At 45.8% G+C, this 16,769-nt stretch overlaps 1 protein-coding gene across 2 annotated transcripts in view; it reads left to right on the forward strand.

Annotated features, from left to right (window-relative positions):
* NR3C2 (nuclear receptor subfamily 3 group C member 2) overlaps positions 1 to 16,769 on the forward strand; it is a 434,797-nt gene that overhangs the window by 384,616 nt on the left and 33,412 nt on the right. For both annotated transcript variants that reach the window (XM_060400978.1, XM_004017206.6), the window contains exons 7-8: positions 2,111 to 2,241; positions 9,013 to 9,170. In XM_060400978.1, coding sequence (XP_060256961.1) covers positions 2,111 to 2,241; positions 9,013 to 9,170 — 289 coding nt within the window. The remainder of the gene's footprint in view (positions 1 to 2,110; positions 2,242 to 9,012; positions 9,171 to 16,769) is intronic.

A 16,769-nucleotide genomic window follows, 5' to 3' on the forward strand; every position in this document is an offset into this window, starting at 1 on the left:
TGTTTGGGTTTGGATGTGTGTGCAAGTGTTTTGAAAATATTTCCTTAATTAGAAATGGCTCCCCGAAAGACAAATACCAAGTGATACCACTTATATACGGAATCTAAAATATGACCCAAGTGAGCCTATCTGTGAAACAAAAGCAGACTCACAGATAGAGAGAACAGACTAGTAGTTGCCAAGGCCGGGTGGGTGGGGAAGGACTGGAAGTTTGGGATTAGCAGACGCAAAGCATACTATATAGAATGGATAAACCGCAGGGTCCTACTGCAGCACAGGGGACTATATTCGATATCCCACAATGAACCATAGTGGAAAACAATATGAAAAAGAACGTGTGTGTGTATAGATATGTATAACTGAATCACTTTGCTGCAGAACAGAAATTAGCACAGCATTGTAAATCAACTATACTTCAGTTAAAAGGATTTCCCTGGCAGTCCAGTGGTTAAGACTCTGTGCTCCCAATGCAGGGGTCACAGGTTTGATCCCTGGTAGGGAAAATAAGATCCAACATGCTGCATTTTTTATTAAAATTTTAATTAAATTCAAAATTTCATAAATTAAAAAAAATTGTTTTAATTTTTAATGGTTAAAAATATCTCCTGGCTTATTACGGGGAAAGAAAAACATACAGCAGTAATACCAAGAAAATGACGAGTTTTTTACAAATGGCTTTTAGAGAGAATTTTGCCATTGGAATCCAAGAGTGCACTCTGGAAGAGGGATCCCAGGGTGGCTTTGCCACAGACACTCACCTGCGTTCAGTCACTCGTAGAAGTGGATCAGCCATCATCAACTCCTCTGTGTCTATGGCCTGAGTCAACAGGCCTGTTTCTCACTGTTGCTGCTAAGTCGCTTCAGTCGTGTCCGACTCTGTGCATCCCCATAGATGGCAGCCCACCAGGCTCCCCTGTCCCTGGGATTCTCCAGGCAAGAACACTGGAGTGGGTTGCTATTTCCTTCTCTAATGCATGAAAGTGAAAAGTGAAAGTGAAGTTGCCCAGTCGTGCCCGACTCTTGGCGACCCCATGGACTGCAGCCTACCAGGCTCCTCTGTCCATGGAATTTTCCAGGCACTGTTTTTCACTCATTTCTTTCTGGTCATCATAACTTGGTACTTACCCAGGGCCTCCCAGAGGATTTATCACTTTGAGGAAAAACATCTGAGCAATTAAATGATGCCTGCCTGCCTTCTCATGGAAAGAGATAATCATGACTTCTGTTGTATATCTTGTGGATTTTTATGGAAACACTGGATTTGGGCATAGAGAGTAAGCTCTGTTGGTTGGTTGAATGGACATGTGTATGTTTCATACAGATTCCCAAATCATCTTCTCCTGGACCAGAGAGGTTCCATTTGAGGAATCTTTTTAAATGTTGTCTGATTTCCCTTCATTTTTCAAAATTCGGTTTCTCTTTTTTTTAGTCTTTATTGAATTTGCTACAGTATTGCTTCTATTTTATGTTTGGGGTTTTGGGCCACAAGGCCTGTGGGATCTCAGCTTTCCAACCAGGGGTTGTACCCACATCCACTGCCTTGGAATGTGAAGTCTTAACCACTGAACTTTCAGGGAAGTGCCTGGTTTGTCTTCTTAAATGTGTTGCCGCAAAGCATTAGCAGGCACATTTCACGACCTCGATGGGAGGGTAATGGAGGTCCATGTGGAAATGAGACTGGTCATCCTTGTCATGTTTCCATAGCATCCAACACAGCTCTTCCAAACAGTAAGGGCTTGGAATCTCTGGGCTTCACCCCACGTCACAGCAGCGTCTCCACTCCGTGGACGATCTCAGGATCACACACAGCACCATCACACATTATCACCCTTGATGTAAAGTGGAGTCATGGCACACTTTGAAAAAGGTTGGTTTCGGTGCTTCTGACATTCTCCCAGGGGACGAATAAACAGCCTGGCTAGGTTGGTCGAGAGGCAGTTTACCAGTCACCGTGTGAGGCAGCTGACTTCTCTTGCAAATACACGCCTGCTCTGCATTGAAGCCAAAGGCATAACTCAGACTCAGATTTCCCTGTGGGCTCCCTGGGGCTGCTGGTCTGGGTCTGGTCCTGGACCTCCCAATCTCAGACGTCTTTGCTTTTCCTTTGCAGAGAGAAGATGCACCAGTCTGCCATGTATGAGCTCTGCCAGGGGATGCACCAGATCAGCCTTCAGTTTGTCCGGCTGCAGCTCACCTTCGAGGAGTACACCGTAATGAAAGTGTTGCTGCTGCTGAGCACAAGTAAATTGATGTCCAGCTGGCACTTTTTTACACTGTCACATCATCTTCCCTTTCGGAGACTAGCCTATTTCTAGGGCCAGGTAGTCAGTATTTAAAAGAAAAAAAAAAAAAAAAGAGGAGGTGGGCAGAGGGCTTTGGTGCAGGATGAATTAAGTTACTTGCAGAGTTTGGGTGGTGCATCTGCCTTGATCCCTTCACCCATCTGGCCACTAAGGATTCGTTAAGTGTCTGTTATGTGTATGGTCAGACTGGGCAGTTCAGGAACTACCAGAATAAATGAGGCACAGTCTCAACCCTCGGGGAGTTTTTGTTTTTCTCGTTCAGTCGCTGAGTGATGTCCCGATTCTTTGCGACCCCATAAACTGTAGCACGCCAGTCTTCCCTGTCCTTCACTATCTCCCGTAAGATAAATTCAAGGTAATTTTAATACACTGTGGAAAGTGATTGTCTGCCATGATAAAGACTTGTCCTGGGGACTCAGAGGAGGGAAGCACATGCTCACTTCTTGGCATCGGAGGACTCTTGATGAAGCTTCATCTCAGAGAGCTTTACCAAGGTGAGGGATTGAGTCCGAGGCATGAGCTGACCTCCCTGCTGGGGAGCATGAGAGAGCATGGTGGTGTGGGAAGCAGACCCACATAATAGTGCTTAGCTCTGGGGAGTTGTTTTGCCTGTTTATGATTTTTGTTTTTTATCTCATTTATGTATCCACTAATTTTTCAAGGCATATCGGGTACTGTTGGATTGGGGAGGCATGGTTGCCCTGTAGATTGAACCGGAAGATTCCCACCTCTTGAAGACATCTGCTGTCTATTAGGCAAGCAGGGGAGTGTGGTCCAGAAGGCTCTGGGCAGCGGGCTGACATGGCCCAAGGGGTCCTTCATGGCTTTGTGAAGATGTGTCTGGCAGTAGATAGACTGAAGGAAAGGGAATGGGATGAGGAGAGAGAGAGGCCAAGTCAGACAGAGAACTGAGCCAGACTGGAAGCCCAGAGACCTGCTGTGAAGCTATTGAAATAACAGCTTGAATACTGGTGTATTCTTGCCTGGGAAATCCCACGGACAGAGGAGTCTGGCGGGCTATAGTCCACGGGGTCACGAAGAGTCAGACATGACCGAGCGACTACACTTTCACTTTCTTAATGGTGGTGGGTAGCTTGCTGACAGCACCAGATGCATTCGAGACACACTGCAGAGTCAGCCTTGACGAGAACGGGGCACAAAATGGTCTGGATCAGAAGCAACCCGGGTTTTGAGGGCAGAGATGATTGTGAGGTGGTAGTGATACTGTGAGGAGAAATGCGTTCTTGTTGGGATTGGAGCGGATTTTACGGAGGTAAAATGACTTCTCCAGGTGGCTGAGTGGTAAAGAACCCACCTGCCAATGCAGGAGTTACAGGAGATGTGGGTTCCACCCCTGGGTCAGGAAGATCCCCTGCAGGATGTGATGGCAGCCCACTCCAGTCTCCTTGCCTGGAGAATCTGATGGACAGAGGAGCCTGACGGGCTTCAGTCCATGGGGTTGCAAAGAGTTGGACATGACTGAGTGACTGAGCGTGCATAGCCTCAGAGAGAGGCCTAAAGAGGGGGGAAACTGGGGGACTCGAACTCAGGAAACAAATTTGGGTATTGACATATAAGCTTGACATGATCCTTGTTGAACAGGAAAGTCCAATGGCAAGTGGGGTTGCCGAGGCACGGGAAGAAGCGGGAAGACCCACTGAGGTGCTGGAAAGGAGGAACGCAGTGCTGAGGGATGGGGAGAGCCATCAGGGAGGCAGAGGAGCTGGCAGAGGGCCAAGAGTTCAAGGCTTCCCAGAGGCGCGACTCGTGGCAGAGCTTCCAGTAGAAGCCAGGAATGCTGACAGAAGCCCACTGGGGTTGACCATGCGGCATCAGGCAGGTGCCAGGCGGCCAGGGACTTGCAGATCGATGGGAAGCTGCTTCGGACATCTGGAGCCAAGCATGAGAGGAGAGACCACAATGGCAGAAGGAGGCAGAAGAGGCGAGGGAGGCAGGGTCAGCCTTGGCAGGGATGCTGAACGCTTCTTCCCCTGACAGCAGCCCAAGCCTTTCCAAACAGAGGGGAAGGAATCTGAGGAAGCTCTCATCAGAGGAGGGTGAGGCTGGGATGGTGGCAGGAGACAGGCTGGAGAGGAAATCCCAGAACTGAGTGCCGTGACCACTGAAGAGAAGGAGAAGTGTTCTGGGTGCCAGGATACCAGGGCGAGTGGCGCCGACTTCAGAGGAGGAGAGGCTGTTGCGTGACCCCTGGGAAACTGAAAGCAGCATCTGAGACATGCCCAGCCCTCACCCCAGGGCCCAGGAGTTAGTGGCTGCGGTGAAGGGTTTTCAGTAGAGCTATTTGGAAGTGAGTGGTATGAGCAGCCAAGCATCTTGGATAGAATGGATAAGAAAAGATGCTGATCCCAGCACAGAGGGATGGGGTCTGGGGAAGAGTGAAGCCTGCACCTAGCAGGGCAGGAAGCGGGGAGGCAGGGGCTGATGTGTCAGTATCCGCTCTACACACACCTAGCGTCTCTCTGTTTCCAAAGAGGTTTTCCATCCATCATCTGATTTAACGCTGTAAGACTGCTAACTTGTCTAAAGTGGACAAAACAGGTATGCAGGTGTGACTTGTGCAGCCTTCTTGGTGAATTAGGACTCAGACCCAGGGCTTTGGCCTTCCCTTCCAGCCGGATGCAAGGGTGGAAAGCAGGCTGGCAACAGGGGACAGCCGCAGGGAGGGGGCGGGTGAGCCGGCTGGGCTGCACTCCAGCAGCGAGACGGACCAGCAGCCTGGGAGGGCGGTGGGTTCACCGTGTCTCAGCTGTGTTTCGCTTGGCCAGCAAGGCTTTTCAGGTTGCTTTCGGCCTCTTGTCGTGTTTGACTTTCATGGACTTTGATTGCACAGGTAGCCCGTGCTCTCCCCAGTTTACCGCAGGCCCCACCAGTCCTCAGTACCCACCGCTCCTCACTGTATGCTCAGCCCACATTCAGGAGCTTGTGTTTGCAATCCTCTGTCCACAGGCTCAGTAGAACCAAGCTCTTCTCCCTGCTCCATTGTTCTTCAAGGTTTCTGAGGCTCCCAGCTTATCCTTTCTAGAACATAACTTGGGAAATGTACTTTTAGTTCCCTGCCCAGGGATTGAACCTGCACCCTCAGCTGTGAAAGCAGAGTCCTAACCTCTGGACTGCCACAGAATCCCCTGGAAATGTACTCTTTAAATTCAGCAACAGTGATTTTAGTCCCCTTTCCAAGCTGTATCATTAACCGTTAAAAGAAATTTTTAAAAAGAAAAAAGGAAAAAAATATCAGATGGGTGATAGAATTTAAATTTTTTTCTAAAAATGTTCATGATAATAATCCTTTGTAAACATTGGCCACTCAATTGTTATTGGTGTCTTGTCCTTTTACATCCATTTAATCAGTCAACCTTACAATCAATTCTGATACCATTTAGCTCCCCAGATTAATTTGTTAGCTTCCAGGTAATTCAGTACATTCAAGGCTGATTTTTATTGATGCAGAAAAAGCAAAATAAAAAACCAGGAGAACAGAAGTAAAGAATTGTATAAATCATGAAAACTTCAGGCTCTAGTAAGCTTATCTTGCTAATCTCTGATAGAGTGTATGAAAATTTTTCTTCTTATTTAGAAGGTTACATTATACACCTGATGTCCAGTATATGAGGAAAGTTAAGCTGTGACATCAAGATCATGTTCTTTTTGCTCATACAGGAAAGCAAACCAGCTTCCCACCCAGCTGTCTCTTTGCTCTTCTCCAGCCCATGGATTCTGGATGGTTTCCATGAGCCCGGCTGCATTTAATAAGTAAATTCAGAGAATCTAGGCAGACCTCCAAAATTTGAGGTTTTGCCTAAGTTCTCTTTTATTTGTGGGTCTGTTTCAACTTCTAAAATATCTGGCTGGGAAACTGGTACAATATATTTCAGTCACAGCAGTAAAACACCAGTAATATTTGACACAAGTTGATCATACTCTTGAGAATTTTTGATAACACAACTGTCAGAAATATGAAAGCTTTTGGTTGATCTCAGTAGCTGCACCAAATAGCACTGAAATATAGTCATGAAATGTACTCACTCCATTCTAATTTTAGGTAATTTTTTAAATGTGTTATATCCATAAGTATCTGTATTGAAAAATGAAAGGTTTACTCCATAACATTTTGAAACTTAAAAAAAAATGTGTATCAATAAGTGGGCTGTGAAAGCATTTATATATAAACTCTCAGTCTCTTTTATAAAGTTTTGGGTTCACCATAAAATTTTGGTAGAAAGTGAATCTATAGTTTCACAGTTAACATTCTACCTATTACCATTCTTCTTTATGTTTTTTAAATACTTTTAAAACAAGGGTTTAATTTGAAAGAAAAAAAACTGTTACATAATGAAGGACATTTAATTCTGATTGTGAATGTCAAATATTTGAAACCACAACTAATATTGTGGCAGCCTCAGAAATGTGTGCAGTGCCTACAAGGGATTTATTTTTTCCCCTCAAAAATAGAGTTAAGATAAACCACAAACCAAAAGCCTCAACAGTTAAAACTCAAGGAGGTCATTAACATCATGTGTGAAGTTAATTTGCAAGATAATCCATATCTTTATATAGGACAACAGGGTTTATTTAGGAGCAGTGGTGTTCTTGACTCCTGGGGTTACATGTAACACTCAAAAACATACTTAGCGGTTCTGAAGAGCTGATGACCCAAGTGAATTTTTATTGCTGCCACTTACGATAAATGAGCAAATAGCATGTGCAATTGAGAAATGAAAGTTAGAGCAATTTCATACTCAGACTATTACTATCACAAGATGAATTTTTCTCATCTTCATCTTCCAAAAATGGAAGTCCTCAGTGACTGTTTGTCAGGGTTAAAGCATAAGTGCTTATTGGCTGTAGTGAACAAAAGCAAACACATAGGTAGATTTTCAGAGGGAGCCTCTGTAGGTTACGCTCTGCCCTCCATCTCCTCGCAGAATGCAGGCACAGGTTGCTCCCCTGTCTCCATAAACCGTGTTCACGTGTGTCCTGGGAAAGATCATCTCCTTTCCGGTCCCAGAAGCACTCATTATGCTTACAGGTGCTGAATTTCAAAGTATTATTTTCAGTGAGATGTTTCTCATTTAATTAGAAAAAACTAGCAACTCTATGGAGAAGGCAGTGGCACCCCACTCCAGTATTCTTGCCTGGAAAATCCCATGGACGAAGGAGCCTGGTGGGCTGCAGTCCATGGGGTCGCTGAGGGTCGGACACGACTAAGCGACTTCACTTTGACTTTTCACTTTCATGCATTGGAGAAGGAAATGGCAACCCACTCCAGTGTGCTTGCCTGGAGAACCCCAGGGACGGGGGAGCCTGGTGGGCTGCCGTCTATGGGGTCACACAGAGTCGGACACGACTGAAGTGACTTAGCAACAGCAGCAGCAGCAACTCCATAGGCCTTCCCTGGTGGCTCAGATGGTAAAGAATCTGCCTGCAATGCAGGAGACCCAGGTTCAGTCCCTGGGTTGGGAAGATCCCCTGGAGAAGGAAATGGCACCCGACTCCAGTATTCCTGCCTGAGAATTCCATGGACGGAGGAGCCTGGTGGGCTACACTCCATGGGGTCGCAGAAGTCTGACATGACTGTGTGTGCACACACATGCACACAGGGATGCTGTATACAGGGAAAGCAGAAAACATACTTCTCAATTTTCTCTTATTGAAGATAAAGGTGAATGTGATTTCTCCACTTCGGGAGTTTTTGATCTTGTTTTGTATGTAGAGCACTGTCCTGTTACCCATCACACACACAAATCTGGGCACAGACCTGCCAGCAGGCTGTCTGGGTGGTCACGTGACAGAGCCTCAGTGGCCATGTGATCTTAGCGCAACAAGAATAGGAAGTGCTTCTTTGCAGCATGTCCTCCCCCGATAGACAGCTAGTTTCCCCAAGTGTCTTTGACATTTGAACTTGAATTTCTAATTTCAGCTCCAGCTTAGATTGTCTGTGTTTCTTCCAGTTGTCCTGAAAAATCAAAGTATATTTTCCTACATCAGAGGTATTGGCAAGTAAGGGCTCATAAAGCCTTTGATGACAGGCCACAGGATAGTGTAGCATTGTGGTTAAGAGACAGGCATGGGAAGCAGGCCTAGGTTTCTACTCTTTCTCTGCCATGTATTTATTGTGTCCTTAGGCTAGTGATTAAACCTCCAATCTTCAGCTTCCACATCTGTGGAATGAGGATAATATAATGATTGTGTCATAAGATTGACGTCAAGATGAAGCAAGTTAATATAAGCAAAGTGCATTCTAACATACACCTGCTAAGCCAGTTACTTGTTTGTATGTGTGTGTACAGAGGTTAACCGTTATATAGCTGCCATGTTCACTCATAAGGGATTCCCCAGTGGCTCAGTGGCAGAGAATCCTCCTGCAGTACAGGAGATGCAGGAGACGCAGGTTCAATCCCTGGGTCAGGAAGATCCCCCAGAGAAGGAACTGGCTGCCCATTCCAGTATTCTGGCCGGAAAAATCCCATGGACAAAGGAAGAGGAGCCTGGCAGGCTGCAGTCTGTGGGGTCACACAGAGTCAGACACAACTGAACCCACACACATATTCATAAATGCAGTAAGCAAGATTCATGTCAGTCTCAAAGTGTGAGCCTCACGACCTCAAAATAGCCTAAGCCATTTAACCACGAAGATGCTAAAGCTGATTTCCACTTTGAGAACTTACATGTCTGTATTCCTTCACCACAGTTCCAAAGGATGGCCTCAAAAGCCAGGCTGCGTTTGAAGAAATGAGGACAAATTACATCAAGGAGCTGAGAAAGATGGTAACAAAGTGCCCCAGCAACTCTGGGCAGAGCTGGCAGAGGTTCTACCAACTGACCAAGCTTCTGGACTCCATGCATGACGTAAGTAGAGCCTCTTGGCGTCTGTCAGCCACACACTGGACCCAGGGAAACCGGAGAGCTGAGAAAGTTCTTGAGGCTTTGGGAAGAACACGGGTATATTATCCACAGGAGGCAACGAGAGGTTAAAAACTGATTAGGGGACTTCCCTTTCAATCCAGTGATTAAGGCTCTATACTTCCAATACAGTTCCATTCCTGATCAGGGGACTAGGATCCCAACATTTTTAATTTAAAAAAAAAAAACTGATTAGGAAGAAAAATTTTTTTTTCAGAATACCTTTGAAACAAACTTCATTTAAAGTGAAAAGTGTGGCTCTTTCCCCTCCTGAGCAGAGTGTAAGAGAAATGGGCGCCATCATGGCAAAACCCTGAGCTTGGGGCCAGAGAAGGAAGGGCCTCAGATTTGCTGCAGGTGTCTGATCGAGTTTCTCATTTCTGCTGGCAACTTAGGAAATGTTTGGTTAATGGGAATGTTTGCTTTAACATTGCATAAATAATGTCCATCTTCTACAACTGTTCATCTCATAACCCAATCTTTCAAAAACATTATTAGTGGTCGAGGGCCAGCTGGGATCATCACATTCTTTGCCAGATTCAGAATCTTATACTCACTGTTCTTCATAGGAGTCACCTTTCCTGTCTTGTGTAAATATGCAAAGTAAACTCTTGAGCTTGTTTCTAATTTACTGAATTACAGATGTAGTCAAGGTGTTAGCACTTTCTACAAAATACTGATTCGAATAACTTGGTTTGTCATGTCACTTAAAATGTGCTTCTCATTTCATTTTGCAAGCAGTTTCTTCAGTTCTGGTTCAAAAAATGTTGTACAGGGTCATGCTAATTTAACATTTTTATATTTGCTTTCTTTTGGAACATTTATTGCCCAAATTCAGTCCATGTGATTTGGATAAGAAATCCTTTTTCAACTATTTCTGTGTTGCTGAGGACAGTGTTGACAGGCTTGATGACCAATATTATAATTGTGTTGCTACTGAAATAATGGTTCATCCTTTAGAGATTTGTCTATGCCACTGGAATGGTATGTCTTTTGGGGTTGGTTGATAAAAGAATGTCGCTTTCCAGGGTTTTTACACTGAAGACCCAGTACGTATCACACTGGCCTTTATTTTCTCTGAACATTTCCCATGATAAGAGTCAAATTCCCACAAGGTGAATTCAGTGATAGATAGTTGGGCTAGTTATCAGTGGCCTCAAAGCATGACTTACTGGAAAATCTCAGGGATAATGAATGATGGGCCACAAGACTTTGGGGAACACAGCCAACAATGCTGTCCACAACTCTCACAAAAGGAAGGAAAGGAAAGTAGAGCATGAGGCAGGGTCGTCCACCCAGGAATCAGGAGCACTGTTACTCTCTCCTGTTGGTTTTGTTGAAAGCCTTTCTTAGTGGAGCTGTTGCAGAAAGGGGCACCCCTTCCAGGATCGAGGGGCTTCCCTTGCAGCTCAGTCAGTAAAGAATCTGCCTGCAATGCAGGAGACCTGGGTTCAATCCCTAGGTTGGGAAGATCCCCTGGAGAAGGAAATGGCAGCGCACTCCAGTATCCTTGCCGAGAAAATCTCATGGACAGAGGAGCCTGGTGGGCTGTAGCCCATGGGGTCGCAAAGACTCAGAAACGACTGAGCGACTAACCCTTCCTTCCTTCCTTCCTTCCAGGATCAAGAGTGGGCTCTTGTCTGACACTCAGAAATGAATTATCCAAAAACACGTGCATGCTGAGAAAGCCAAAGACTTTACTGGGAAGGGCGCCTGGGTGGAGAGCAGGAGGCTAGGGAGCCAGGAGGACTGTTCTGCCACGTTGCTTGAAGTCTCAGGTTTTATAGTAATGGGGTCAGTTCCCAGGTTGTCTCTGGCCAGTTATTCTTCATTCTGACTCAGAGTCCTTCCTGGTGGCGTGTGCCTCATTCAGCCAAGATAGATTCCAGCTAGCAGGATTCTGGAAGGTTGTTAGGACACGTGGCATCTCCTTTAGACCTTTCCCAAACGCTTCCAGTCGGTGGTGGCTTGTTAGTTCTGTGTTCCACAGGACCTCCTGTTGTAAAATAACTCATGCAGATAGTTACTATGGTGGCTTGCCAGGGTGGGCAGTGTCAGTCACTGTTTCTCCTAGCAGACCTGGGCTGGGAGCAGGGGGCCGGGGAGCAGAAGGTGTGATTCTTTCTTGATGAATTATGTTATTCATGCAAATGATTGGGCAGGCACAAGTGCAGTTGTAAAATGAGTGTGTAATTGGCACCATGTAATCTCATGAAAAAAGTGATACGCTTTGAAGTACTTTGCATATAATGAGACTTAACAACAAAAGTTAAAACTTGTTTATCTACAGCCTTAAAGAATCTCAATGCCTTTGGGAATCTCAGTGCCCAGTGGGATGGTGAAAACCCCCAGAGGCCACACCAGTAGTCAAGGTGTCAAACCGTCCTCTGCTGGCTTGTTTTTAGCACCAGCTCAGTCAGCTGATTGCCAGTGGCTACTCAGTAAGCAGTTGCCAAATGTCTAAATCATAATTGATGATTTCCTGCCAGACCCCCCCCCCCCAGAGCAAATCAGTGTCTTGTTCAGTTACTAAGTCATGTCTGACTCTTTGCCACCCCGTGGGCTGCAGCATGCTAGCCTCCTCTGGCCTTCACTGCCTCCCAGAGTTTGCTCAGATTCATGACCTTCGAGTCGGTGATGCTCTGACCATCTTATCCTCTGCTCCTCCCTTTTCCTTTTGCCTTCCCAGCATCAAGATCTTTTCCAATGAATCGGCTCTTCATATCAGGTGACCAAAGTAATGGAACTTTGGCATCAGTCCTCCCTATGAATATGTTTTTAGTATTTTTTTTATTACGGTGAAATTGATACAAAATAAGCTGAATGTACTTAAAGCGTACCATTTGGGATGTTTGAGACATGTATACACCCATGAAACAATTATTGAAATCAAGACAGCAGGCATCCCCATCACTCCAGAAGTTCTCTTGCGCCTTTTTAGAAAATTGAAGTATACTTGATTTACACCGTTGTTAATTTCTGCTGTACAGCAAAGTGCCTCAGTTATGCATATATAAATATATTCTTTTCTGCTATCTTTTATCACAGACTATTGAACACATCCCCTGTGCTCTACAGTAGACTTTGGTGTTCATCCATCAGCTGTCCTGCTGCCGCCCCTCCCCAGTTGCTTTCTGGGTTGCTTTCCGGCAGTGTAGGTTGGGTGGTACATGTCAGTGGAATCATGTTAGTGGACATATGTTAGTGATACATGTTATGGGATCATACAGTGTTATAGTATGTGGCCTGTTGTATCTGACTTCCTTCACTTGGCATAATTATTTGGGGTTTCATCCACAGTGTTGCCATATAGCAGTACTTCATTCTTACTTATTGCTGACTGACCTCCCATTGTGAAGATAATCCACAGTTTGGTGGTCCCGTCACCCACTGATGGACATTTGGATTGTTTCCAAATTAGGGACAATTTCAGAGTAAGTTGGGCTTCCTTGATAGCTCAGCTGGTAAAGAATCTACCTGCAATGCAGGAGACCCCGGTTCGATTCCTGGGTTGGGATGATCCCCTGAAGAAGAGATAGGTTACCCACTCCAGTATTCTCGAGCCGCCCTGGTGGCTCAGACAGTAAAGAATCCTCCTGCAATGCAGGAGACCTGGGTTCGATCCCTGGGTTAGGAAGATCCCCCTGGAGGAGGGCATGGCAACCCACTTCAGTATTCTTGCCTGGAGAAGCCCCATGGACAAAGGAGCCTGGCGGGCTATAGTCCACGGGGTTTCAAAGAGTCGGACACAACTGAGCGACTAAGCACACACACAAAGCTGTGCACCGTCTGTGTGTCGATATATGGACACTGCTTTCTTTTTCTTGAGTGAGTAAGTAGCGGCCGTGGAAGACCTGGGTCACATGGTAGGTCATATGGTATTTTCCAAAGTGGCTGCATAGTTGTGCATTCCCTTGAGAAGTGTGTGTGAATACAGATTGCCCCACATCCTTGCTGACATGCAGTATCATTGGTCTTTTTAGTTTTAGCATTCTAATAGCTGTGTGGTGATGTCTCCCTGGAAAGTAAGTGTTAGTCGCTCAGTCGTGTGTCTGACTCTTTAGGACCCGTCTTTGTGACTATAGCCCTCCAGGCTCCTCTGTCCATGGAATTTTCTGGGCAAGAATACTGCAGTGGGTTACCATTTTCTATTCCAGGATAGAGTTGTTGCGAAGATAACAATAGTGGTTGGTTTAGTCACTAAGTCATGTCCACCTCTCTGCAAGCCCATGGACTCTAGCCCGCCAGGCTCCTCTGTCCATGGGATTTCCCAGGCAAGAATACTGGAGTGGATAGACATTTTCTTCTCCAGGGGATCTTCTGACCCAGAGAGATCAAACCCTGAGTCTCCTGCACTGCAGCAGATTCTTTATTGTCTGAGCCACCAAGGAAGCCCCAGAGTCTCCCTATGGTTTTGATTTGCATTTCCCTCATGATTAATGAATGATCTTTTCGTATGCTTCTTTACCATCTCTGTGTCCTCTTTGCTGAAATATCTGTCCAACTCTTTCTCATTTTTAAAAACTAGGATGTTTGCTTGTAATTGGATTGTTGAGTTTTGAGAGTTCTTTGTATATTCTGGATACAGTTCCTTTGTAAGACGTATAACTTGCAAGTATTTTTTCTCTGTGGCTTATCTTTTCATTCTCTTATCAATGTCTTTTGAAGAGCAGGGATTTTCAGTTCTAAGAAAGTTCAGTTGATTATTTTTTCTCTCATGAATCATGTTTTTGGTGTAGCTAAGAATTCCTTGTCTACGCCAACATCACAAAGCTTTTCTATTTTGTTCTAGAGGTCACTGTCCTTCATTGACTGATACGTAGTATCTCAAAAACCATTTTTATGTTGTTTTTGGTGGAAGGGTAGATCTAATCCACCTGACTCCACTTTTGCTGGAAGGAGAATATTCTTTGGGGAACCACTGGAGTCACTTTAAGTCTGAAACCTTTAATTTTAAACAATCAGAGATGTTTGCCCTTAGAAGTAGCTTAACAGAAGCATCTTCAATGCTCTATTTATTAATATATTCCCATCCCAGACAGAACATTGAAAAACGCATTGTAAGTCTGGAGGGACCTTTCTAACATTCACGCTTACTCAGACTTGAGACTGCCTGCAGCTTTTTCATTAGAGTAAATTAGTGAGTCAACGTTTGTGGAATTTTCTTCCAGGGAACAAAGAGCTACAGGAGGACTGGCTCTGTACTCAGAGCCTCGTTCTGGTCACTTGGTGGAAAAAGAGCATGTGTTCTTGAGAGTCACACAAACAAGAACCTTGTGCCTGTAAATCCAAGTTCTGTTTGAATAGCATGCCTAGTATGCCTGGCCTCGGGACACACTTATCTGGGGACACGTGTACACAATGCTCGGGACATATGGTTTTCTCCCAAATGGTGCGCATGTGTGTTGGCAGAACAGGGCCAGGGTGAGTGAAGGAACAGTGTCTGAAAGATCAGGTTGGGAGTCAAGTATTTGAACTGGTCAGCAACTTAAATGAATCCCAAGCCCTCCGAACACCAGTCTCCCTCCCAAAAAAGGTTCAAAGAAAGCAGTTGTGGCCAGGCTTCTAGGGATGGGTGTGTTTTTGCATTCTAAATGGGTGTTATATATAAAGCACACAGATTCCTTATTCTTCCAGAGAGAATTGAGAATTACTAGTCACTTTCTTCCCTGATGGCTCAGCAGGTAAAGATCTCCTGCAGTGCAGGAGACGGAGATGCGGGTTCACTCCCTGGGTTTGGACGATCACCTGGAGGAATACTGGAAATGGCAACCCACTCCACTATTCTTGCCTGGAAAATCCCATGGACAGAGGAGCCTGGTGGGCTACAGTCCATGTGGTCGCAAAAAGTTGGACATGGCTGAACAACTCGGTACACACAGGCACTTTCTAGGTATTTCTAGGAGTGGCAGTTAATTTCCTATCAGTGAAGAAGGCACATTTCTCATGAATTTATTGGCAACTTCTATTCATTCATGGAGATTGAGGCCTATTTATGCTATGATCAGGTTGTAGAACTGCTGCTGCTGCTGCTGCTGCTGCTGCTGCTGCTGCTGCTGCTGCTGCTGCTGCTGCTGCTGCTGCTGTTAAGTCGCCTCAGTCGTGTCCGACTCTGTGCGACCCATAGACAGAAGCCCACCAGGCTCCCCTGTCCCTAGGATTCTTGAGGCAAAAACACTGGAGTGGGTTGCCATTTCCTTCTCCAGTGCATGAACAGCTAGTAAACATTAAAGGATGATAGTAATAGAATTTCTCAGAAGCAAAAATGTTACCCTTTCTCTGTTAAGTAATATCAAGGTCATAGTATTGTAATTGACTTTATTTCCGTGTATATGATATGTTGCCTCATGCCTAGCAAAACTGTTGTGACTGCAGAGGATACAAAATACCTGTAGGACACCAACCTACCCCTCAAACTGCTTAGAGTCTAAAAGAGGCAACTAGAACATTCCACAAAGCAGAAGGTAACTATGGACAAAGCAATCTTTGAGAGCACACACGCTGCTCATTCTTTCACGTGTCTGCGAGCCCCTCCTGTGTGCCAGGACAAGAGGTACAAGTGGGGACAGAATACCTGTCTTCAGATATACCGCTTGTTCTTAAGGGAGAGCATCCCATTCAAAAGCGGAAGCAGAGGGATCTGTTCAGATGCCTCAGTACCTGTGTTATTTCATGCCCTTCTAAAAACTCCCTATAAGATGGGTATTATTCTCATTATTCCCATTCCTGTCCTTAGGATTCCCATTTGCTCTGATAGAGGAAGAGGTTCATCTGATTCAACAAATACATTAGCCTCTAAAAGCGTCAGGCAGTGCAATGGAGGAAGAGACTCAAATCTGGCCTCGGGGAGCTTTCCGCATGCTCAGGACCACCTAACAGCACCGTATAGGGTAGGGGCTGAGAGCTCTGCAGACATGAGCACACTGGGCATTGTGTGCTCATGGATGTTTATTCTGAGTTGCTGGAAAACCTTGTCGGGTAGGTCTAGGAGCCAGTCATGCTGGGCAGGGGTCATGGAAGGCTTCTGGAAGTGGAGTAGGGGTGTCTCAGAGAATCTTTATTTCGTGGAAGATGAGGCAGAGATCCAGAGAGTGACTTCTCGGGGTCCTTAGGGAGCCAGTGGCAGCTGGAACCCTCTTTGACTGTCTGGTGCTCCCCATACCCCCCATGAGATGCAGGAGGGCCTCAGACTGCTGGCTGCCGCTGGGTCCCAGGCTGGGCTGCGTCTCCAGAGCTCAGAGAACAAGCGGGAGGAATACTGCAAAGGGCAGCTGCACTGCTCTCTGACTCTTCAGACGCATTTGCGCTTCGCCGGCAGCTTCTGGAATGCATTGTTTTGTGAGGCCCGGGATTGCATCTGAAGGCAGTGAACCTGGTGTTATACTAAAACATCACGTATGTTTAGCAGTTCCCAAAACCACATGTAGGGTCTGCCTCACCGGAGGCTGAGCTGGTTTCAGGGCGGAGGGGAGGTTTTCATCTGCGCTAATGATCATTAAACAGTAAACCGGGCTAAGGACCTACGCATTGCCGGGGCGGGCACTG

The sequence above is a fragment of the Ovis aries genome, chromosome 17 (genome assembly GCF_016772045.2).
Source record: "Ovis aries strain OAR_USU_Benz2616 breed Rambouillet chromosome 17, ARS-UI_Ramb_v3.0, whole genome shotgun sequence".
In the NCBI taxonomy this organism is placed as follows: Eukaryota; Metazoa; Chordata; class Mammalia; order Artiodactyla; family Bovidae; genus Ovis; species Ovis aries.